The sequence below is a fragment of the Hippocampus guttulatus genome, chromosome 6, assembly GCF_054856545.1.
Source record: "Hippocampus guttulatus isolate MCC_2025c chromosome 6, RoL_Hgut_1.0, whole genome shotgun sequence".
NCBI classification, from domain to species: domain Eukaryota; kingdom Metazoa; phylum Chordata; class Actinopteri; order Syngnathiformes; family Syngnathidae; genus Hippocampus; species Hippocampus guttulatus.
In genome coordinates, this window is record NC_141266.1 from 4691114 (window position 1) to 4714843 (window position 23730).

General features: G+C 41.3%; 1 protein-coding gene across 2 annotated transcripts in view; it reads left to right on the plus strand.

Moving 5' to 3' along the window:
• atad2 (ATPase family AAA domain containing 2) overlaps window positions 1-23605 on the plus strand; it is a 28676-nt gene extending 5071 nt beyond the window's left edge. The window contains exons 4-30 of one of the 2 annotated variants that reach the window (XM_086114328.1): window positions 24-189; window positions 347-419; window positions 612-690; window positions 3389-3565; window positions 3663-3798; window positions 4042-4056; window positions 4308-4418; window positions 6654-6762; window positions 7705-7820; window positions 8620-8794; window positions 8965-9053; window positions 10713-10872; window positions 12211-12301; window positions 13537-13714; window positions 14096-14232; window positions 14304-14415; window positions 14497-14683; window positions 20398-20583; window positions 20800-20935; window positions 21020-21216; window positions 21414-21573; window positions 21653-21775; window positions 21947-22123; window positions 22199-22720; window positions 22838-22968; window positions 23106-23234; window positions 23380-23605. In XM_086114328.1, the coding sequence (XP_085970454.1) occupies window positions 24-189; window positions 347-419; window positions 612-690; window positions 3389-3565; window positions 3663-3798; window positions 4042-4056; window positions 4308-4418; window positions 6654-6762; window positions 7705-7820; window positions 8620-8794; window positions 8965-9053; window positions 10713-10872; window positions 12211-12301; window positions 13537-13714; window positions 14096-14232; window positions 14304-14415; window positions 14497-14683; window positions 20398-20583; window positions 20800-20935; window positions 21020-21216; window positions 21414-21573; window positions 21653-21775; window positions 21947-22123; window positions 22199-22720; window positions 22838-22968; window positions 23106-23234; window positions 23380-23412 (3905 nt within the window). In that variant the 3' untranslated portion in view covers window positions 23413-23605. The remainder of the gene's footprint in view (window positions 1-23; window positions 190-346; window positions 420-611; window positions 691-3388; window positions 3566-3662; window positions 3799-4041; window positions 4057-4307; window positions 4419-6653; window positions 6763-7704; window positions 7821-8619; window positions 8795-8964; window positions 9054-10712; window positions 10873-12210; window positions 12302-13536; window positions 13715-14095; window positions 14233-14303; window positions 14416-14496; window positions 14684-20397; window positions 20584-20799; window positions 20936-21019; window positions 21217-21413; window positions 21574-21652; window positions 21776-21946; window positions 22124-22198; window positions 22721-22837; window positions 22969-23105; window positions 23235-23379) is intronic. The other variant, XM_086114329.1, reaches the window with a different exon arrangement.
• Window positions 23606-23730: the final 125 nt, after the last annotated feature.

Sequence of the window (23730 nt, forward strand, 5' to 3'; positions counted from 1 at the left end):
CCTGGTTTCTGTTAATGTTCAAGATGTTCCAGATGAGGTAGAAGGGACTTCCACTCCGAAAAGAAGCCGCGTTAACTTAAGGAGGCCCGAAGACGAGGAGGAACACTCTTTACGACGTAGTTCCAGAATCATCCAGCACAAATTTAATTCCCGGAATCAGTCTGTCCTCTATGACCGCCTCATCACCAAGTGAGTTTCTTAGCATTTTTTTGTGACATTTGTGATGATATTAAAAACTTAACAAATAGAATACAATTCACAATTGACTGAAATCAGGTGATTTGATTTGAAGCTGCTCTGTCATCAAACAGTGGCTCACCAAATTTCTTCCGTGTGATCACTTTAGTACGGCTGAGGCTGTTCTGCAAAAGATGGACGACATGAAGAAGCTGCGACGCAGATTGAACAATGAACAACAGGTAATGATACCTAATGACATGCCTTTTAACATTGTACTGTGCAACCCCCAGTGTTTATATTTCCTGAACGAGGTCAAAGTGGGAGGGCTGAGCTATAGTTTGCCACAATTAGTGCACTCATTCCAATGAATTGATGCTTTAATTTGTGTAAATGTTCCAGTCAGTTGATGCAAAATCGTTTTTCTTGAGCAGCTGGGTGTTTATACCAGAGGCAGAGTAAGGCGATCTCTGAAGACCAATGTGGACATGAAGGACACCAAGGAAAACCCAGGTGAGGGCCTATTGTATTGCTTATATTTCCCTTTTATAAGTTACTGGTATGTATTTAGGCATTTTGGCTGCAATTGTTTTGAAGTGTTAGTGGGATTACATATTTGCTGGGCCCAAAATCAACAAATTGTATGGAAATTTTGCCTGTTTACTATTACAACTGTATAATCGATTAAACCTAGGATAACAATTTTGCATGGGACATTTAATGTACTGAAATACATTAAATGTATTGTATTGTCCTGATGTAAGGACAATGTGACCTTACATCAGGGCTCCTCAATTGAAAGTAAGGCGTTTCAGTTCAGGACAATTCCTCAAACCCAAAGTCAAGAACAGGGTTGGTTGCCCAATTAGTTTTCACTCAGGACCACATTATGTCAAGGTTGCCAAGCCATAGGCCAAATTGTCTGGGAGGTGGTTTGTTTTTTTTCCCCCATTGGACTAGTAAATATTGTTTCATTTGCAGAATGGAGATGTTGTTTCTGCTGTCATGTTATTCAGAATTCTTTCTTGACCAAGTAAGGGAAAATACAAGGAATTTGTCTTCACCTTAACAACCTTTCCAAGAAACATGCAAAATTACGATAACCGGCGGGGAGACAAGAGCAGGAAACCTAGCGGGTCACTAATTAGTGCCTGTGTTTATTAGATGACAAAAAGGAAACACATGAGGAAGGGAAGGGGGATGAGGGGCAGGGAGTTGGGAAGCTGCGAGCCAAACACTAACTAGCAGCTATCTGCTTTTCCAAGGCGAGCGCATCTGCAGCATACCTGGGAGTCACAGGGAGAGGACTGGCTATGGGAGAACCAATGGAAAGTGTTGAGAGTAGGATTGTGTGTGCGATGTATCTTATTGAAGAGGGGACGAAAACAAGGAATGTAATTTGAATATAAAACATTTATTTGTCAACAAATGAACGGCTCCTTGATTTTTAGGAACACTGCAGCTACTTTCAAAACATGCAGTGGAAAAAAAAATACAATTATTCTGGATTTATGAGTTGCAACTCCTTCCTGGCAGAATGAAGTGTGTTGCTGGCCTTGTATTGTAGTCTTACACTGTACTGGTGGACTTGGGGTCCTCCTATATCACAATTTGGTAAATTTAATGTATTTTCACAAGTCTATACTATTGGTGAAGGTATGTGCGTCGGTGTTATTCATTTATTTATTAATATTTAACAATCTTAAGTGTTGGAAATGGTTTGGTCTCTTTGAAGATTAAATGTTAATGCAGGGGTGCTCAAACGTTTTGGACCGAAGATCTACTTTTCGATCAACTAACCTCCCCGATCTACCCTTACCGCCATGTGCGCACACGCACACACACACACACACACACACACACACACACACACACACACACACACACACATGCCATGATGAGAAGCAGCCTGAAACTGAGGCTTGCGATGCACTTTTGTAGCCTGTTAACTATCATGGCTCACACGTACCGTTTTAAAGTGCTTCCCTGGGCCCTCCTAGATTCTTATTCTTTGCCTGTGCCCTCGGTGAATTGTACACAAAGCAAACTCTGAATGAGAATCATGACGATAAAAGATAGAGCGCAACAGCTCTGATCACAAGCTGCAATTGCAGACTGCTGAGCGCGAACAAATTCGGGTGACGTAATCACGCACCACTGTAAATTCAAGATTTATCTGCTTTATTTTATTTTTTAAATATTTTTTTGTGAAAATGGGACTGATAGGATGATTAGGGTGCAGCGTACATTAACACAAAAAAATATATTACTAACATGTACAAAAACACACAAATGGTTGTTTGTTTTTTTTCTCCTCGACACTCCTCGGATCTACTTGGGACCTGTCTTAGATCTACCGGTAGATCAGGATCCACGTAATGGGCACCCCTGTGTTAATGGTTAAAGCACAGGTGTCAAACTCAAGGCCCGGGGGCCAGATCTGGCCCACCACATCATTTTGTGTGGCCCGCCAAAGCAAATGAAAGATGTCGACTTTTGCTTGCTAAAATCTCTACCAAACTTTCAAATTCTCAATAAGAGTGATACTGAAAGCTTTTTCTTGTGTCCAAACCCCTCATTACAGTAACTTAAACAGTAAGTGAATAAACCATTATTCTTGACTTCTTTACATGGTTGCAGTCATAATGGCCCTCCAATGGAAATTGTAACTAAAATCAGGCTCGCGACAAAAATGAGTTTGACACCCCTGGGTTAAAGAGACATGCCAGTTTTGGCGGTACAAGGATTCCGCCCAACACCAGCGATACTATGGGGTGTCCAAGTCTGAGTGGTACATAGTAAAACATACCGTACTTAAAACAATTATTTTATTCAATTGTAGTGTTAATAAATGATATTTGAGCTGATACCAATATCGATTCCCAGACTTAACACGAATACGCTTGATACTTCACCAATTCAGGAACTCGATACTGGCATTGATTCACAGATTCACACAAGACCCACACAAGAAACAGAGCGGCTTTCCGTGCAGCAATCAAACTTAATACAACAGTGACTTATTGACAGGCCGCACAAAAATCTTATAGTTGTGGCTAAAATTAATTTTGAAGGCCCGCTACTGGTAAATTTATGATTGGGAAACACAACAGTGTGGCTTAAATGAATGAGTCTATTCATTTCTGTTCTAAGAACATCTGAAATAACCACCCCTAAACCTTGTTTGTTTATTTTCACATCGGGGATGAAGATGATCACGATGAAGAGGATGAAGATGACGATGAGGATGACGACGATGAAGATGATGATGAGGAGGACATTGAGGATGACATTGAAGATGATGAGGATGCTGTTGATGAAGACACCCAGAAGCGTTATGAATTTAGACAGCGAAAAAGTGTAGTTCTCTACCAGGCACCACAAGATGGTAACTTCTTTTTTACATGACCTTTTCATATAATTAAGCTTTGTGAACTAACATGTTAAAGGTTCAAAATGTTTTCTTTATTTTGTCAATATGCCAGAGCCCAGAGAAACAAGAGAGACCAGAGTGTCCAGGAAACGCAGCATGTACTTTAAGGACCATTCATCCTCCACCAGACGCAGATTCACCTTTGACTCCACAACCCCTCAGAATCCCTACAACAGGAGGACCACCAGGTCAGTAGGACGAGAGCTCACACAAATAAGGCCGCCAGACTAGGTCTTAATTCTCATTAATGTTCATTCTGTTAAGAACTATTGTGTCAACACTAGGTGTTTGACTGCTACTGTCCTCTTGTCCTGTCAACATGTCAATCTTTTGCTTCACCAAATTTCTAATACTGCTCTCTCTACTAGTCTCAGCAATGCATGTTAAATTCCCACAATTCTTTTTCTTCTCCCATTCTCTTCCACCATCAGCAATAATACTGAGAGGTAAGATTACTCCTGCTTGTCTGTTGGTTAGCAAAATACACTGCCACAGTAAAACATGCTAGTATTTGTTGAAAACCTCATTAATGATCATTTGTATTTCAAAATCACGTAAGATGTATGCCTGCATCCTTTTAATCTGACTGCTATTTAATGACTTTCAAAAATCCATATACTGCATAAAATATTGTATCATAATGGTAATCACTGCAGGGTTGATTTGACGTCCTGTTTTTCCTCATGTCTCCTGACAGGAGGAGACATGCCCTCCACAGTAGTGACTCCACATCCACTTCGGAAGATGAGACTTTTCAAACGAGGAGGCGTAAAAGCAAAAGTAAGAGCAGGAGCAGGTCAGTCACCAGGTGAGAGCTGGGGCTCAGCACAAACGCAAATGCTCAATGGACATTTTTTACCCCCACAAGAGTCAGATTGTTTAACTCATCTTTAAGTGTTTGCTCTTCCTGTTCTTTGATTAGCAAAGCATATTGTGATTGCAATCAGAATCTGTTGCACTATGAACAAAAAGTAAGGGATATTGAAAATGAAAAAAGATCACACTACATTAGTATTATATCATGAAAGTAGGACAGGGTGTAGAAAATAAAAGGATGCACTGGTGATTACCTCATCTCAACCAATTTATTGAAACAACATTTAACAATGGTGGGTACACCACAACAAAAAATGTCAACGTATCAATAACGCGTCATGTGCCCTTGAGCATCGATTACAGCTTGACAATGACATCTCATGCTGTTCACAAGTTGACTTATCTGCTGAGGCATGGCATCCCACTCTTCTAGAAGGGCAGGCCTCAAGTCATTGAGGTTCTAGGGCAGCGGTCCACAAACTTTTTTGCCCCACGGACCGGCCTTTAAGGTGTGATGGATAAATACAGCAAAATAATATGATATGACCTGCATGAAAATTGTGGTATTTTCTAAACATAATAATAAATGCGAATCATGACATGAGGAACGTTCTATCTGGTCGCTACGGTAACATTTAAATGTGCCTTCAAAATAAGATACACCACAAATACAAAGTGCATGAAAATTTTGACTCAACATCAACGCATATTATACAGAGTGAGCTCGGTGCGTGGGATTCTCCCCTTGAGAAATCCTTATTTTAAGTCGTACTCCTGATACTGTATTAAAAGTAGCCTTCTTTTTCTTGAAAGTCGTAGGCTCCTCTTCTGTCTCCTGGCTGGGCCTTTTTCCCTTCCCAAAGAAACTTTCCAAAGACATTTGTTTTTTACTCATTTTGATAGCTCCTGGGTTTAATTTTGGCGGTAACCTATCGCGTGACCGAGAAGCGCGCTTTGACCTGTGTCAAGAGTGACATACTGTAGACCAGGGGTGCCCAAACGTTTTGGACCAAAGATCTACTTTTCGATCTACCACACTCCCGCGATCGACTTACCGTGCTTGCACACACTTAACACACTCATGCCATGATGAGCAACAGCCATAACGGCCTCTAAGTTGGATGAAATAGAAAAATAAAGTAGACACAAGAGTTTATGAATTTGTTAAGAGGAAATCAATGCCTACCTTAGTGAGGAAATCAATGCCTAATTTAGTGGGAGACCTGATGCAGAGCCATGCGACACACTTTTGCAGCCTGTTAAATATCGTAGTTCACACGTACTGTTTTAAAATGCTTCTCTCGGCCCTCCAGATTGCCATTCTTTGCAAATGCCATCGGTAAATTGTACACGAAACGAACTTTGACTGAATAGTAATAATAATAAAAGCTATAACGCAAAAGCTCTGATCGCAAGCTGCAATTGGAGACTGCTGAGCGCTAACAACTTCCGGTGACGCACGTCACCCGCCACTGTAAGTAAGAAGTGAGGGGCTTTATTTTATTAAAATTTTTAAAAACTTTTTGTGAAAGTGAGTCTGATGGGATGATTAGGGTGCAGTGTGCTTTAGCACAAAAAATATGTGACTAATCTGCACAGAGACACACAAATGTTTGTTTGTTTGTTTGTTTTTAATGACTCTTAGAACCATCGCGATCGACTTGGGACGAGTCCGCGAGCTACCGGTCGGTCACGATCGATGTAATGGCCACCCTTGCTGTAGATGGATGAAACAGAATTTTTCAAAATAAAACATAATTCAGATTCTGAAATGAATAAAACTGAAGATTATTCTTTCCTTGCGGCCCGGTACCAAATGACCCACAGACCAGTTCCGCTGTTCTAGGTTGCAGAACACGGCGACTTAGTTTAACCCACATGTTCTCAATCAGATTCAGGTTTGGAGAAAGTGCAGGCCATTCCATTTGAGGTACACCCGTCCCCTGCAGGACATTAATTGGTAGATTCAAGGATCAAACTCCCATTATGAATTTTGCCGTTAAGCTCCTCTTTAGAGAATAGAAACTTGTGCAAAAAGTGCTGAAACATTTAACAGTTGGACATGTGTATTCAAAAGCTTAGAGAAGGTCACGTTAAGTTCTCTTGTAAAGATTTGAATGCATTTTAAACTCGTCCTGAAATTTCACCTGAAAGCCAAATATCCCTTATTGAGAGTAATGTTTGGTAATGTTTGAAAAAATTTAATCTGCCTTTTTTTTCTCCACAGATGTCTGCCTATTAACATTGTGAAAGAGGACTTGCTGGGAATTCACAAAGATCGCATGAAAACTGGAGCAAGTCTCGCCGATGTTGACCCCATGCACATAGACAAAACGGTAAGCAAATAGAGCAGCAATGTAAATGTTTAAATCACTATAAAGTGGACTAAGTTTGTTTGTTGTTTTCGTTAATGGTCGAGATTGATGGACATCCTGCTCCTTCTGTGGGGTCCACGCTTGTCCGGCCACTTTTAAACTTTTCAATCCAGTTGTACACACTTCTTTTTGAGTGCGCTGTTTCCATATTGTGTTAAGAACCTCAAGCCTCAAAAAATTAAGAATTTCAGCCGCAGACACACCTTCTGACCATAAAAATTGGTTCTTCACTGGTACATTCTGCTAGTGGAGCGGCCATTTTTACCGACTGAAACACTGGTAACAATCGATCAAACAAATACGTCAACTGATCGCGATCACATGACACAAATTCCTGTGTGCCGTTAAAACTGCGTCAAACTTAAACACAAGCGTGCATTATAGCATAAAGTGTGGATAATTTTTTGACTTACCAATCGTACTTTGTGAGTGGATGGTTGAGGATGCAGAAGTGGAACTTCCGCCTGCCTGCGCAAAGGCTTTCTGCTCACACGACACGTGGCAAGGGTAAAAATAAATTCGCTCACACAATTTCAGCTTGGAACATCCCCGCAGTGGAAGATTGTGTTTGTTATTTTGTGGATGTGATCAATGATGTCATTGATCAATCAGTAAATTATGAATGGCAGGAGATCACAATGCAAAATATCGTCCAATTCGATCCAGGTGATCAGATCAGTGTAAAGTCTACTGAGTCATTTTATTGCCTTTTTTTTTTTTTAACATATTTTAAAAAGGATGCACTAGAATAATTTTTGCTCTAAGATCATCACTATATCAGCGGAAAACAAAACAATAATGTTGTTTATTGTGATAGTTTCTGGGAAAGTGTATCGTCTTGAAAATTGTGCTAATCATGACAGGCCTTCTGCTTTCTGGGACTTACAAAAAAATGTTACGCAGGTGCGCTTTGACAGTATTGGTGGTCTGAGCAAACACATCGCATCCCTGAAGGAGATGGTGGTGTTTCCTCTACTTTACCCAGAGGTCTTTGAGAGGTTCCACATACAGCCACCCAGGTAAACAGTATTCACATCTTAACACTGATATCTCAGAGCACTGAGGATATAACTTTACCCTGAAATAGATTTTTAACATGCCCTAAATTGACTGCGCCAGTTCCCAACCTTTTTGAGCGAAGATCTACTTTTCGATCAACTGCTGCAATCGACCGCAGGCACGCGCATACGCATGCACTTATATACGCATGCACTTATGCACGCATGCCATGATGAGCGACAGCCATAACGGCCCCTAAGATGAACGGAACAGAAAAATAAAATAGACGCAAGAGTTTGTGAAAATCACTGTCTACCTTCATCGAGACCTGACGCGGGACGATAGAATGCACTTTTGCAGCGTGTTAACTATCGTAGCTCACGTGTACCGTTTTAAAACGCTTCTCTCGGCCCTCCGGATACCCATTCATTGCCAGTGCCATGAAACAAACTCTAAATGAGAGTAACAACAGCAGCAAAAGATATTGCGCACCAGCTCTGATCGCAGACTTCTCACCGCTAACAACTTCCGCTGATGCAGGTCACGCACCACCGTAGGTTAAAGGCGACCTGTTTTTTTTATTGTATTTAATTTTTTAATACTTTGTGTGAAAGTGAGACTGAACGTATGCTAAGGGGGCAACACAAAAATATATCATATTCATAACATGCAGACACGCAAATGTTTTAGTTTTGGGTTTTTTTCCCCTCTACACCCCTCACGATCGAAGATGGGACCAGTCAGCGAGCCCTCAAACCGTGAGCTTGATCAATCATAAACCTCTGCTCATCATGTTTTTTTTTTTTTTTTGGCCTGCAGGGGTTGCCTATTTTACGGTCCCCCGGGCACTGGGAAAACGCTGGTAGCTCGAGCATTGGCCAACGAATGCAGTATGGGAGAAAGAAAGGTGTCGTTCTTCATGAGGAAAGGTGCTGATTGCCTCAGTAAGTGGGTTGGAGAGTCTGAGAGACAGCTCCGCCTTCTGTTTGACCAGGTGAATAAAGAGCATCGACACATTTTCTTTCAGACATTTCATGTTTTCTTAAGCTTTGCTCATTACAATTAAAATCTCACTCCTGCTTTATTTTGTTTCACCTCAGATTGATTTTCATTCACCATTTTCCACTTAAATAAGCTTTCATACATTTTTTCTACATCATCTAGGCATACCAAATGCGGCCATCGATCATTTTCTTTGATGAAATTGATGGTTTGGCTCCGGTCAGGTCCAGTCGACAGGACCAGATTCACAGGTGAGTATTTCTCTTTGATATGACGAGTGCATCTGAGAATTTAATTTGGTGATGCCGAGCATCACTGTTCTAGTTCATCTGAGGGGTTTGATGGGTTCAGGTCAGGTTTTCTCCACCTCAAAATCATTAGAACATGCATTTATTGAAATTACCTTTTGTGCTGGGCCACAGTCGGGTTAGAAAAGGACCTTCCAAATTGTTCCCACTAAGTTGGAAGTGTAAAACAGTCCAAATTATCTTTGTTAACAATTTATTCAGAACGTGTCGGCGGTGACACTTTTCACGGTGACACATGTCGGCGCCGACAAATATAGCGGCGACACGTGTCGGCGGCGACACTTTTCGCGCCGACACGTTCAGATGTAAAGGCTCAGGTTGTAAAGGGTTAATGGAAAAAAAGTCAGGCTCAGAGCCAAAGCACCTTAATTGGTCAAATGAGGTTTCTCAAGACTTTTGTCAACAGGGTGTATCTGACTCTATGTTGACCGTGTATTTGTCATTTAGGCTGTTGCATGCCCACAATATCTCATGGAACAGTATACATGATCTTCATCTCACACTGCTTCAAGACACGCTTACCATAGTTCTTGATTTGGGGATACAACAAGCAGTCAACTATTTCTTTGAATTAGCTGATGTTGGATTGGACTGGATAAACTTTATTGTCAAATGTACTGTATGTGTAACATACAGCACAGATGAAATTTCTTCCCTCTCAACATAAAACAAGAGGAGCCGCTGCGGGTGTCCGCGCCGCTATCAAAAGAAAAGTTAACAAAAAAATGACAAAATAATACAACACGAGACACAGACAATCGTTCAATCTTAACCACTTTCCTGCATACACTTTGTTGTCTGAAGCAGTTATAGATGAAAGAGGAGCGAATCAAAGTGTCCTTTTCACCAGTGGATCAGACATCATGCTGCAATGTGCACACGTCTGCTACAAGCTAAGCTGTGTTTACCTTACAGTAGATTACTACAAGACAATACAATACATCCTGATTTATATAGCGATTTCACAACAGCTGCATCTGGAACAAAGCACTTTACAAAACAGTTAACATAAAGCAAACACAACACAACACATACCATAAAAACGTCCTGTGATGAAGAGATTGGTTCACTTCTCCTGTCCCATGTAAATCCATTTCAATTCCAAGCGGCGACTCTCAGTTCCAAATATGCATCCGCGCTCTGCACAGATGCTCCTCTCTCATCCTCGGCTACGCTGCGCAAGACACCCATCCAGCTGCACCAACGCAGACTGTCCAACAGCGCCGTCATGTCCGCTGAACAAAACGGTACTGTGAAAAATGCCCATTACAGGCGCAAAAAACACAAGCGCCTCGGGGCTGTCCAGCACCGACAGTCAAATGGCGACGACATTCCTCCCAATCAAAATTAGGGCTGGTACACGCGGGCTGCCGAGAAGGCGCAACTACCTAGCACAGATTCTTCTCCTTTGACGAATATCGTGGCCTGAAAACAATCCACATAGAGTTCACACGTAGTAACAACACCATGTGACAAAACAAAAGATAAAAACAAAAATAACAACTAAAAAGCACTTGCCAATGGCTGCCTACTCGGGTGCCATCGTGGGGGAAAAAATTACTATCAAATTACTATAAAATCTTCTCACTTTTGTGTCTATAGTTCCATTGTGTCGACTCTTCTGGCTCTCATGGATGGATTAGATGGCAGAGGAGAGATTGTGGTGATAGGTGCCACCAACAGACTGGACTCCATTGATCCAGCTCTCAGACGCCCGGGCCGCTTTGACAGAGAGTTCCTCTTTGGCCTTCCCGACAGAGAGGTACTGACATTCTTAAGAGATATCAACTTGCCATTGTAAACATTCGTAGCTCAAAGAATTTAGTAAATATACCGTATTGGCCCGAATAGAAGACGGCCCTGATTATAAAACAACCCCCTTTTTCAAGACTCAAGTTTGAAAAAAGACTTTTTGAACACCAAATTAATTTTTATACAGAAAATAATTACACTACATCTGAAACAAATGAATACAACAATATATTTGAGAGAAAAAGCATTTTGAAGTTTACACCATAACTTCTCCTCAGCTGCTGGTTAACCTGGCCGATCTTCGACCCACTTTTCTCCAGATTGTCGCTACGTTTCTCCATTTTCTGTGATCTCTTCTATTATTTTCTTTTCTTTCTTACCGCTATTCTTTATTTTTTTTCTTCGTGCTACTGCTATTTTTGTTTTTCTTCTTCGTGGCAGGGATTCGCTTTGGCCTGGGGAGTCAAGCTCAACATTCGCTTCAACGATATCTGGCGCCATCTAGCGTCGTGAATGGGTATAATGTTTAGACCCCGAACATAAGACGACCCCCACTTTTTCAGTCTTATTTCAATGCAAAAAACACCGTCTTATATTCGGGCCAATACGGTAATTGAACCATGCTCTATTCTTTTGGGCACATGCCAGACAACATTTTTTGGTCTTGTACAAAGATGGGAAAAGTACTGTCATTCTGTACTTACTGTATTTTCACGGCCATAAGAAGCACATAAAAGTCTTATATTTTCTCCAAAATGGATGGGGCACCTAATAATGCGGGTGGCCTTGTGTGTGCATCGAGTTCCAAAATCTGTGAATGGTGTTGTGTGACTTTGATGAGGGGGTCCACTTGACTGACTGATGTTGTGCCGACACGGTGTAAATGCAGATGTAACTGAGGACAGCATGCGGACGTTAAAGTGGGACGTAAGGTAGGACGTGAAAGAGGACGCTAAAGGCACGCCCCCAGTAAGTGAATAGTGCCAGTAGGTGCGTTGTGCAAAACAATATCCAGAAAATAAGAGATGGAAGGGAGAAAGTGATCAAAGGAGGCGGCCACGCCTCTTTTTGCTGAACATATTCAAATCTCCAAACTTAACAGACCATACCATTTTACGACATATCACCCAATCCTACTTCTGGGTTTTATTTGTCAATTGCGCGTTTTATGTCAACGTTTTCTTCCAGGCCTAATACTGTACTTAAATCATTGTCATGCATCAAAGTGAAAAGTAGAGATATTGGTGTTTAAATGGAACACATAATAGTCTGATAAATACTGAGTAAAGTCCAAAGTCCTGGAAAAAATACTCAAGTACCAATGCTATTATATCATTTTGTCTGGCAGGCTAGAAGGGACATTTTGAAGATCCACACCAGACTCTGGACACCTCCTCTCTCGAACAGTTTCGTCGAGGAGTTGGCTGATAAGTGTGTTGGTATGTTTGCAAGTGCTGACGTTGTAGAAAAATATCACTGAACTTTAGTTTACTAAACTCGCTAAAACCAATGTGTCTGGAAGTCTCATTTGCTGTGTGCTGTCCACACATATTAAATAGTGTATTCCAAAATTATAGTCTTAATTTCCTGAAATATCGTTGCATAACACAGTATCACTCATTGACTTAATGATGCTTTCCCACTGCCGCTATCTGTTATTGCATCTTTATACTTATCACAGTGACATTATACCATGCCCATTAAATTGCAGGAGGTAGTGTAGAAACTAAGAAGTACCACACATACGTTAGGTGTTACTTTTGGGGCAGTATTAGAGGTAAGATCTGTCCTAAAAAATCGAGCCCGACCTGACCGGGCCCGAGGGTATTAAAGCCCGACCCGGCCCGAGCCCGACCAATGAACTTGATTTGCAGGCCCGAGCCCGAAGCAAACCCGAAATTTCATATTTCATTTGTGAGCATTTTTGTCAGAAAACCCCCCGAAAGATTTCTTAAGATTAAAATAATCTACATATTTTTATGAACATGATAAATGCATTTGCACAACGAAATAACGCTGAAACACAGAATAAGAGGCCAGACAAAGAGAGATCTTGATGCGCATTTGCGTAATTACGCAGAGAAATCCAGCAGCCCTCTTGGCTTTAAAGAGAATAATTCAAATCAAATAAAAGGTAAAGATATATGAAATTATCTCTATAGTTTTGTTTAAACGAAATTTAACATCTAATTTGGTGTGACACGTGCACAGTGCATGCTCAGCGTCTGGCCGTCTGCGCTCCTGTTTAGTATTTAAGTAGAAACTAAATTACAGCGCCTTCTCTGTTTTATCCAAATTGTTTGTTTTAAAACAAGTACTCCTTAGTTTAGGATCCGCACATCGTTTTAGTATACATTATTTAAAACGTATATTTATTTTAAAAAAAGTCAGCGAGAGAGAAGCCCGACCCGAACCCGAAGCAATGATTGACATATTAGGGCCCGGCCCGACCCGAAATTCGGGTCGGGTTGGGCTCGGGTGGCCCAATCTTACCTCTAGGCAGTATATGCCACGGGCTGCTAAAACAACAAGTCGCATTCCTGGAATTGGCCCGTTTGCTGTACTTCGTAAATCCCTGCTGTAGGAGTAGCATTTGTTTGAGAGCAAATATTGAATGTTTTGTTTGATAATTGTCTCTTGTGGTCAATGTAAAACAATTGTCTTTCACTTTTAGGTTATTGCGGAGCGGACATTAAGGCGGTGTGTTCGGAGGCGGCACTGTGTGCACTACGGCGCCGCTATCCACAGATTTACTCCTCATCACAGAAACTGTTGCTTGATGTTGATTCTATCGCAATCACAGCAAAAGACTTCATGTCCGCCATGTCCAAGATGGTGCCTGCTGCACAGAGGTATGGCCACTAATGAAACCAGTTTTGTTTCTTGGTTTGTATGTTAAATATTGACACAGATTACACAATGCTCAAATGTACAACATTTTACAAACATAGACACTTAACATCTTTAAATAAAGAAATATTTGCGACTAAAAACATAAATAAGTTACTTAAATTGACATCTTTTGATCAGATTGGTGATCGTTAACTCACTGACTCACAACGATAGACACTAAAAATGCTGATTGTGTGAAGCCGATTGGTAAATGTTTGTGTATAGAACATTGAGTAAATATGAGCATAAAACTAGAATTATTAAGCACATTTACAGAGAGAAAGAAACAGACACACAGTATGTATGAATGTAATTCCGATGCTGAATGTTGTAATCATTAGGGCTGTAGTATCACCAGCCAAGGCTCTGATGCCTGCAATTCGTCCATTACTGAGCGCCGCCCTGCAGGAGATCCTCCACACTGTCAGCAAAGTGTTCCCACATGCTGAGCAGGGCTTGAAAAGGAAGAGGACACAAGGTATGGTACGTTTTAAAAAGACAAATCTCTTTCCTCAGTCAGTCTTCAGAACTGTGTGTCTGTGTTTCCAGATCAGTCTTGCGTGTCTGAGGATGAACTCTTGTTGAGTGATGATGAGGAGCGATCCAGTGGACAGACCCCTCAAAAGAAGACTGCCTCAAGGGAAATTCTCAGCATTGAAAGGTTTAATAAACACATCTAAATGTGATTTAATCAACTGTTAAAGGGCTGATCCCATGTTTTCCTTTGTCAATCTTTGCACAGAAGTGCGTTGAGCCAGCCAACCTCTTACCGTCCCAGGCTCCTTTTGGAGGGTCGACCCGGCTCAGGTCAAAGCTCCCATCTTGCTCCTGCTGTTCTCCACTCTCTTGAGAAATTCACAGTGTACACACTAGACATGGCAGTACTGTTTGGAGCCAGTGCAACTGCACCAGAGGAGACTTGTGCACAGGTAGGTCCGATATCACTGTTAATAGTCACTCACTCATTGTGAGTTCATGAATGATTACATCAAAATACAGATGTCAATAATTCTGATTTGGTTAATTTCTTGCATTCCTTCAACCACATCATGGTGCAAGGATCGAAATAAGTGAATTTGAATTGCAAGTTGGCTAGTTAAAATGCACATTTTGCACCTCAAATTAACACATTAAAAAGCAAAATGGAATAGGCATTTTTGTGGCACAATGCGTGGGATAGAAGAGGCCAAAGTGAAGAAAGAAAGAATATGGGTGGGTGGGGGTGGGAGTGGGGGGGGGGGGGTAAAGGCAGAATATGGAGAAAGTGTGGGAGCATTTCCGACTGAAAACACAAGGTTAACACCCCCGTGACATGCAATTGTTGTAATACGGACCTTGCTCTTCGCCGAAGACCGAGGTAGGATCCAAGACAGGGTAAAATTAACAACAAATCAGTGAGATTAACGTTAATGTACTGTACCAAAATAACATTATTAGGTTTATGTGAATTCTAACAATTAATTTTTGGCTTGTTACCATTGTGACAAGTACACTATAGTCCCACTAGCATAATACAGGGCACAGGTGTCAAAGTCAAGGCCCGGGGGCCAAATCTGGCCCGCCATATCATTTTATGTGGCCCGCGAAAGCAAATCAAGCATGTCAAGTTCCATGATGCTAACGTCTGAACCAAAATTTGAAATTGTCATATATGATCTGCAACAACAGTCATAAATTCTTGACTTCTGATTTCAAAACTAGTTATTCATCAATTTGTTGTGTGCTGTGTATATAAAATGTGGAGGGGATTAAACATTTATATGGTTTCCCAAAATTCATAATGACCCTCCAAGGGCAACCGTAACTACAATGTGGCGTGCGACAAAAATGAGTTTGACACCCCTGATACAGGGTTTTTGTAAATTTTGTGTGTAGAGTGCAGACAATAGGCACTGTGTCACATGGCCAGTATAGTACTGTAAGTGCCTCTACTTGGAGTCATGTGTATTAAAAACGTGGCAATGGTCATCAGAGAGGACGTAAGAGTCATTAGGGTCAGTTTCCAAAACATAGCAGCTTTCTGGTGATTTCAAAAGAGGAAAGGGTTTTCCTCTGCAATAGTAGCTGTGGTGTGCTATGCATCCACTAGATGGAGCTACGCTAAGGGAACACAATACAGCTTTCTATCGAGCCCTGGCTGAGGTTACGCTATGTATGCACTAGATCAGAGGTGGTCAAACTACGGCCCGCGGGCCGGATCCAACCCATTGGTCTTTTTAATCCGGCCCGCCGAAGATTGGTGCACAATTAAGGTTTGATTGCATTCGTTTCGTTTGGACTTGTAATGACAGGCATTTCAACACCAGGTGGCGCAGTTACTTGAAGTTGCAGAGCACAGGGAGGTAGGGGAAGACAAAGAAAGAGGGAGAGAGTAATGACCGTGGAAGGGAAAGTGATATGTATCTGATTAAACGAAGCAGGTAACAAAGTACGAAACATTCAGCAGACGCCTGGAGTCGGAAAGACTCAAATCTACGAGACTTTGAAAAACAAGGAAGCGATTCTTACTCAGTCCGATTCTGGCAATTTCCATGCTCAGAGTGAATTGCTTGTGGCTCGAGTAAATGAACATTTCCTAGAATGGTTTGATTGTTATCATGTTAAAAACTTTCCGCAAACTGGACCGCTAATAAGAGAGGAGGCGAGTTCCATAGCGCTAACTATGAGCATCGAAGACTTCGAAGCGTCCCGAGGCTGGCTTCAAAAGTTCGTTGCGCGACATCAGCTGAGCGATGCTGTCATGTGTGGTGATCGAGACGAGGTAAAGTTAGAGACAGTGAGTGACAGGAAAGAAATGCCACCAGGTCTCTTACTCGTCTCATTTTGTAGCAAATAGTCCTAACTTTGTAATATTTTGTATATTTTTATATACCTGTACTGTCTGTTACAGTTTTTGGGCAATATATTGTTGCACTTGTTGCTTGTGTTGTCACACATGTACAGTATGTTGTTAACATACTTGGACGTTCATGTAGGACATATACAATAGTTGTTTCACTGTTTTCATTAAAAAAAAAAGTATGTTCACACTTTAATGCTTTTGTTCTGTTGATGTTTGGTGTGGACTGTCAACCTATGCAGTTTTTTATATGTACCGTATCTTGTGCTGACCTGGCCCACCTGTCAAATTTTAGAAATCCATGTGGCCCCGAGCCAAAAAGTTTGCCCACCCCTGCACTAGATAGAGCTATGCTAAAGGAATACAATGCAATACAGCTTTATAGAGAGCCTTCACAACCACTGCAGCTGTAACAAAGTACATTAAGAGCAATCAAAATACTATGTCCAAGAAATCTGAATATTGATCCATATGTAGCTCCCTCAGGTTTTAGCATGAAGCACGACACGAAGTTCATAAAAATACAGAGTTTAATCATTGGCAAGCCATGAGAACTGGTCATGAACACGGACATGAGACATACAAATACAAATGGCATTACAAAACAATAAATGAAAGACAAATGTTATGAAGACAATTGATTCAACAATAAGGCACACAAACCTCGTGGGCTCACATCCACAAGAGGCTAAATATCCTTAGGGGTCTTGCTTGTGCCCTTCCATCATTTAGCAGTACAGTGGTACCTCTACTTACGAACGTCTCTTCATACGAAAGTTTCAAGTTACGAAACGCCTCAACAGGAAAATATTGCCTCTTGTTAAGAAAGAAATTTCAAGATACGAAATGTAAAAATACAGTATGGGCTGCTATTCGTGCTCCGAGTTTCCTGAACGCAACATACATATAGCTGCTCTACCATTGGCTATTACATAGCATCATCCTGGCATCTCATTGGCTAAGAGGGACCTCTACCGTATGAGCCTATGTGTGTAGATGGAGAGATCTGTCCAAGCAGCGTCCTCGCCATTCACCCCTCGGGCCATGAGGTGTTCCAGTAGTTTTACGTACATGTGAATCATCCAGAAAAGTGTCCACCAGTCGGACTGGAGTTCTTGATAAAACGCAGGCAAAAACCACTTCTGCGAGAGAACATGAACTAAAGAGGGCAAAAAACGATGAGGATGCAGTTAACAATTAAATGACCATTTTTATTCTTCAGTCTATTCTTTATGCACAACTCTCATTTATTGTGCAATAATGTAATTGTAATACGTACCGGCATTTGTAACAGATTTTGATTTATTTTTATGCTTTATAAAACATGTCAGAATTTTGGTGGGCTTGGAACGGATTAGGGCATTTACATGGAAAACGCGTCTCTACTTATAACATTTTCTAGTTAAGAAATTTCTTCCAGAACATATTAATTTCATAAGTAGAGGTACCGCTGTAGTTAACTATTCTTTTGGGTATTATCTTTGTTTCATAATGGCTGCGCACAGCTCACAAAGTAGTTGAGTATGTTGTTGCGAATGCACATGTCAATCAGTGTTGGGCGGAACGCTTTTACGTGACAATTTGTTCCTGCTAAAAAGTGCAGAGGTCCAGAGTCTGATTCTGGCTGCGGCCTTCCTGTGTGGAGTCTGCATGTTCTCCCGGTGCCTGCGTGGGTTTTCTCCGGGGACTTCGGTTTCCTCCCACATTCCAAAAACATGCATGGCAAGTTAATGGAACGCTCCAAATTGTCCCGAGGTGTGAGTTTGAGCGTGGATGGTTGTTCGTCTCTGTGTGTCCTGCGATTGGCTGGCAACTGGTTCAGGGTGTGCCCCGCGTACTGCCCGAAGACAGCTGGGATAGGCTCCAGCAACCCTCGTGACCCTTGTTAGGATACAGCGGATTGGAAAATGGATAGATGGATGGATATAATTTACAACTACAATTAAACAGAGACAAACAAAATACTTTGTTCAGATATCGTATTTTACGCACTGGATTTTGAGGCGCACCTTCAATGAATGGCTATTTTGTAAAAAAAAAAATTTCATACATTGGACGCTTCGCATTATAAGGCGCAATCTACAATGCCTCCACTAGATGGTGGTACGCTCCTTCCATTCAACTCGAGAGGCTTCCGTTCAATTTGAGAGGCGTTCATGACCGCCTCTGAAAAACGTAAATTAACTATTACTGTACTTGAAAATACGTGCATCAAAGTGAAAAGTACAGATACTACGAAAATTGAAAATAATGCATCAAAACAGAAAATCAAGCTAGGAAATCACAAAATAAATTCTATATCCCCCCTACAGAATTTATTTTGTGATTTCCTCGCTTGATTTTCTTCGTGGTTTCATTTAAGTAATAATTAATTTACGTTTTTCGGAGGCGGCCGTGAACGCCTCTCGAGTGGAACGGAAGAGAAGGCACGGAGACGGACAAAGTCGTACAGTACCTGTATTTGTTGAGACTGTGAAAACCATTAATAAAGTCTGTTAAAAAAATAAAATAAAACCACAGCTCTCCTTTTGTCAACAAATACAGGTGAGTCTTTGTTCATCTCCGTGCCTTCTCTTATTCCGTTCAACTCGAGAGGCGTTCATGACCGCCTCCGAAAAACGCAATGGCATTTCCTTGATCATAGCGCCACAACTCCTACGATCAGATATCAGTAGTAGTACAAATGATGAAATCACAATATAAATTCTGTAGGGCTGGCTATAGAATTTATTTTGTGATATCCTCGCTTGCTTTTCAGTTTTAATGTATTATGTTCAATTTTTGTAGTTTCATTGAAGTAATCGTTAGTTTAGTTTTTCGGAGGCGGTCTTGAACGTCTCTCGAGTCGAACGGAAGAAGGCACGAAGATGTACCTGTATTTGTTGAGACTGTTTTAAAAAATTAACACCACAGCTCTCCTTTTTTTCGGAGCTGCAACACAAACGTATTTAATAAAGCAGCGACACAGTTCACTGAACCAACAGCAAGTTATAACATTGGAAGCATGTCTCCAGGAAGGAGCCATCTTGGAGTCGATGTATTACCGTAATGACCAATACACAAGACGTACCGGATTTTAAGGCGCTCTGTGAGCTTTTAAGAAAATTAAAGACTTTTTGGTGCGCACTATAGTGCGGAAAATACGGTACTCTGCAGTTTTGGTGTCACTGGGCTTTCCACGCATTCACATCAAGTGGCCGGTAACAAATTACAAAAGACATATTAAAGAAATTCCCAATGTTATTTTGGAAGTAGTCTTAAAGTTAATAAGCATTTGTTTTATTCTTTCACAATAGTGTGTTTTCACATGTTTCTGTATTGCATTGTGTTTATTTTTAAACACACTGGTTGAAAACAGTAATTATGAATTTAGGGGCTGGAACGGACATTACATTTCCATTCATTTTGATGGTCAATATTACCTCAATTTATGAATGTTTCAGGTTACAAACAGGCACACGGAACAGTTACGTTTGTAACTTGATGTGCCACTGTACTTTGAAACCCTCTGTTAAAAGCAAGACCCTATGCAGCTTCACCATTTTTTGTGAACATTGCTTCAAAGTAGGTATAGGTGTGTTAAAAGAACTTTTGGATTAATCATTGAATTACCATCCCTTGTTTGAAAAATGTTCTCTTTGGAAATCTGATGGTCACATTAGGTTTCTGTCACAACATTACCGGTAAATAGAATAGGGATAGCCAATCTTCAGAACAATTTTGTGACTGGTTTTACATTTGTGATGTATTGATTGAAATATTTGTTACACACATGTTCATGCCACAATATCTTATGCTCTGCAGATTTTTGTTGAGGCCAAGCGCACCTCTCCCAGTGTCCTATACATCCCCCACATTGGACAGTGGTGGGAGACAGTAGGTCCTGCATTAAAAGCCACTTTTCTCAGCCTACTTGGCTCCCTCCCTGCCTTCGCTCCTATCCTGCTACTGGCCACCTGCAGTCTACAGTACTCTGAACTCAGTTTTGAGGTATGAAGAAAGTGAAACCATGTTTAGGCAGGTCACCAAAAATAAGCCACTTGGAGAGCTCCTCCTTGGAGAAGTTGGTAGCCAGGGAGAGGTCCCTCACACAAAATGTACCCGCGTGACTCGGAGATCTGCAAGTGGTATATTTCCAAAAATGAAGAGAAAATAACTGTTTTGTCTTGAAGAAAGTTTCTTCACCTCACACTGTTTTCTCTGCAGGTTCAGGAGTTGTTTAAGATGGGCTATGGGGAGGTTTACCATGTCCAAGCTCCCAGCAGCCGAGAGAGGAGACATTTCTTTGAGGACCTCATACTAAATCAGGCTGCCAAAGCTCCTGCCTCTAAAAAGAAATTCAGTGAGACAAACTCGGGTGCATTTTTTTTGTGAAGAACATTGTTGAATTTTACATTGAAAGCAAACTCTTGACTTTCCCCAAAAGCACCCCACTCCTTGGAGGTGCTTCCTATTGCTCCTCCTCCACCGCCACGTCAGCTGGCCGAGCAGGAGGCCCGGAAACTGGCGGCACAAGAGGAAGACACCCTCAGAGAGCTCCGCCTCTTCTTGCGGGATGTCACAAACCGCCTGTCCCAGGATAAACGCTTCAAGGCTTTTACAAAGCCTGTGGATTTGGAAGAGGTGGTAATTCCTCTGTTATTCATCAAGTGTTAACCTGCGTGAATGCCAAACACCCAAATTATTTGACATGAACATGTTGAAAGGTTTCAATTTCAGTGTTCTTTTGGTTTCCCCACTGGGGGACGCCAAAGTAAGCGTTTAACGGTATCGAATTATTAGGGTTTGCTCTGTTTGTACTCTCCTCTCACTGTACCTAGGTTCCAGATTATGCTGCTGTAATCCAGAAGCCTATGGATCTGTCAACTGTGCTTTCAAATATCGACCTTCATCAGTATGTAACGGTCAAAGACTTTCTTCAAGATGTAGATCTCATTTGGCAGAATGCACTTGAATACAACCCAGACAGGGACCCCTCAGGTACACATTGTGGAGTTCGACTAAAGGACTGATGAGATGGCACAAATTCCTTTTGTTTACTAACTTTTTCTTCTTCCAGACCGCCAGATTCGTCATAGGGCCTGTGCACTTAAAGACACTGTGCATGCCATCATTCGACATGAATTGGATGAAAATTTTGAGAAGCTGTGTGATGAAATCAAAGATTCACGCATCAATAGAGGTGTGTGTGCGCATGTGTGAGTGAGAGATACCTTGTTCCAAGCAACTAGATTGACCCAAATTTGTTTATCCCAGTTTAAGGAGTGACATTATTTAGTGATGTAGGATATTCATTAGGTCAATGAAGGTGTTTTCTAATTTGTTTTCACCTTAAACTTGTGTTTGTCCACAGGTTGCTCCACTGCACAATACGCGCCCTCCTTTTACCATGTCGTCCCCAAACAGGCCAAAATTCTGACTGAGCCTAATAAGATGGCTGAGAAGACTCCACAAAGAGAGCTGGTCAAAGCCCCAACTGTGCTCACTCCGAGTACATCTTCCTCTACATATCTTACACCTAAAAGCACAGGTAGGTATTTTTGAAAATTAAGAACATTAAATTGCAACAATTAGTCCCTAACAAATCCCTGTTTTCATCCTCCAGTGCAGAGGAAGAAACGTCGGAAGAGTCGATGGTCCTCTGGCATCTTTTCAAAGAAGGTGTCATCGTCTCCTCACGTCTCCAAAGAGGATATGCACTTAGGCACAGATAATGACAATGACGATGCAGACGAAGAAACTGATATAGAGAAAGGAATCTTCACGGAGCTCGATGATGAAGATGACAAAGAGGTTCAAGTGGTGGTTAAAGCTACTTTGAAGGATGGTATTCAGTGTGAAAGAGAAAAAAGGAGTGCTGAGGACCAGACACAAAACAAAATCGCAAACAAAGATCAGTCAGCTTTAGAAGTTACAGCACAGAACCCAGAGGGGCACATCTCAACGAGCATTGGGGAACATAACCAGGGAGAGCGGGACACAGGTTGTGGTCAAACACGCAACCAAAATGTAACACAGGAAAGCAACTGCAAGACGGCAGCACAGGAGCCAGAACCAATGGAAGTGGTTATCATAGACAATGCCAGCACAGAGCACTCAGGAGACCTCAGAGGAGAACAGGACTCAGGTTTGGGTTTGCCGCTGTGGTTCTCAGAAAATAGGGGCGACTTCATTGCCTCATTGTGTCCCTTCACTCCAAGCTAAATTCATGTTTTTCCATGTGGTTCTGTCTTTTGTGTCATAGAGAAAAGCGTAAGGCGCATGGCCCAGCCCTCAAAGAACACTGTTCACCAGCAGCAGTTTGATATGGAAAAACCTCTCCAAATTAGTGACCAGGAACAACCTTCACTGGTAGTGGACAGGGACAAATTAAAGGTGGGGTGCTGATTACTGCTCATGACACTTCTGTGCTATGCCATGACTTAAGAGATGAACGAGGATAACCTTTATTAGTCCCACAGTTGGTAAATTTGCAATGTTGCCTCTATCATTTTGATTTGATTTTTATCAAGGAGCTATTGGACAAAATTGTGACAAAGACTGATGGCTATGAGGTGCACAAGTTGGAGAAACTCTACGCTCTCCTCTGCCAAAGCGTCTACAGACACAGAAGAGCCCATCATAAAGATGCATTGATCAGGGTTGGTATTGCATTTAGTAATGCATATGATTGATGACAATAGTCAAGGATAAAAGTAATTACATCTAGAACCATGAATGTTTTCAGTGTTCAGTAATTGTGTTGTGGTTATTACTAATTCCTCTTTCGATATTTTCTTTCAATAGGAGTTGGAGCAAGAGGTCAATGATTTCTGTTGACAGCGCTAAAGGAATGATGTGACATAATGCAAATAATGCTTAAAGGAGCATGGTTAGCACCCTCAGCTGCGAAAATTACAATCAGTGGTTTTGTCCTTATACTTTTGTGTCGTAAAATGAATCTTTGTATTATCTCTTGATTATATTTAAATAAATTGCTTCCTCTTTATTAATAAAATGTATCTTTTTTCACATACAACTTGGCGCAATTGAATTATTCCAATTGATTGTGTCTGTGGAAACATGTAGTTGTTTTTTTTTTTGGCTCTTGAATACATGATTGAATGTTGACCTGGTTGAGAAACATGTAGATACAAA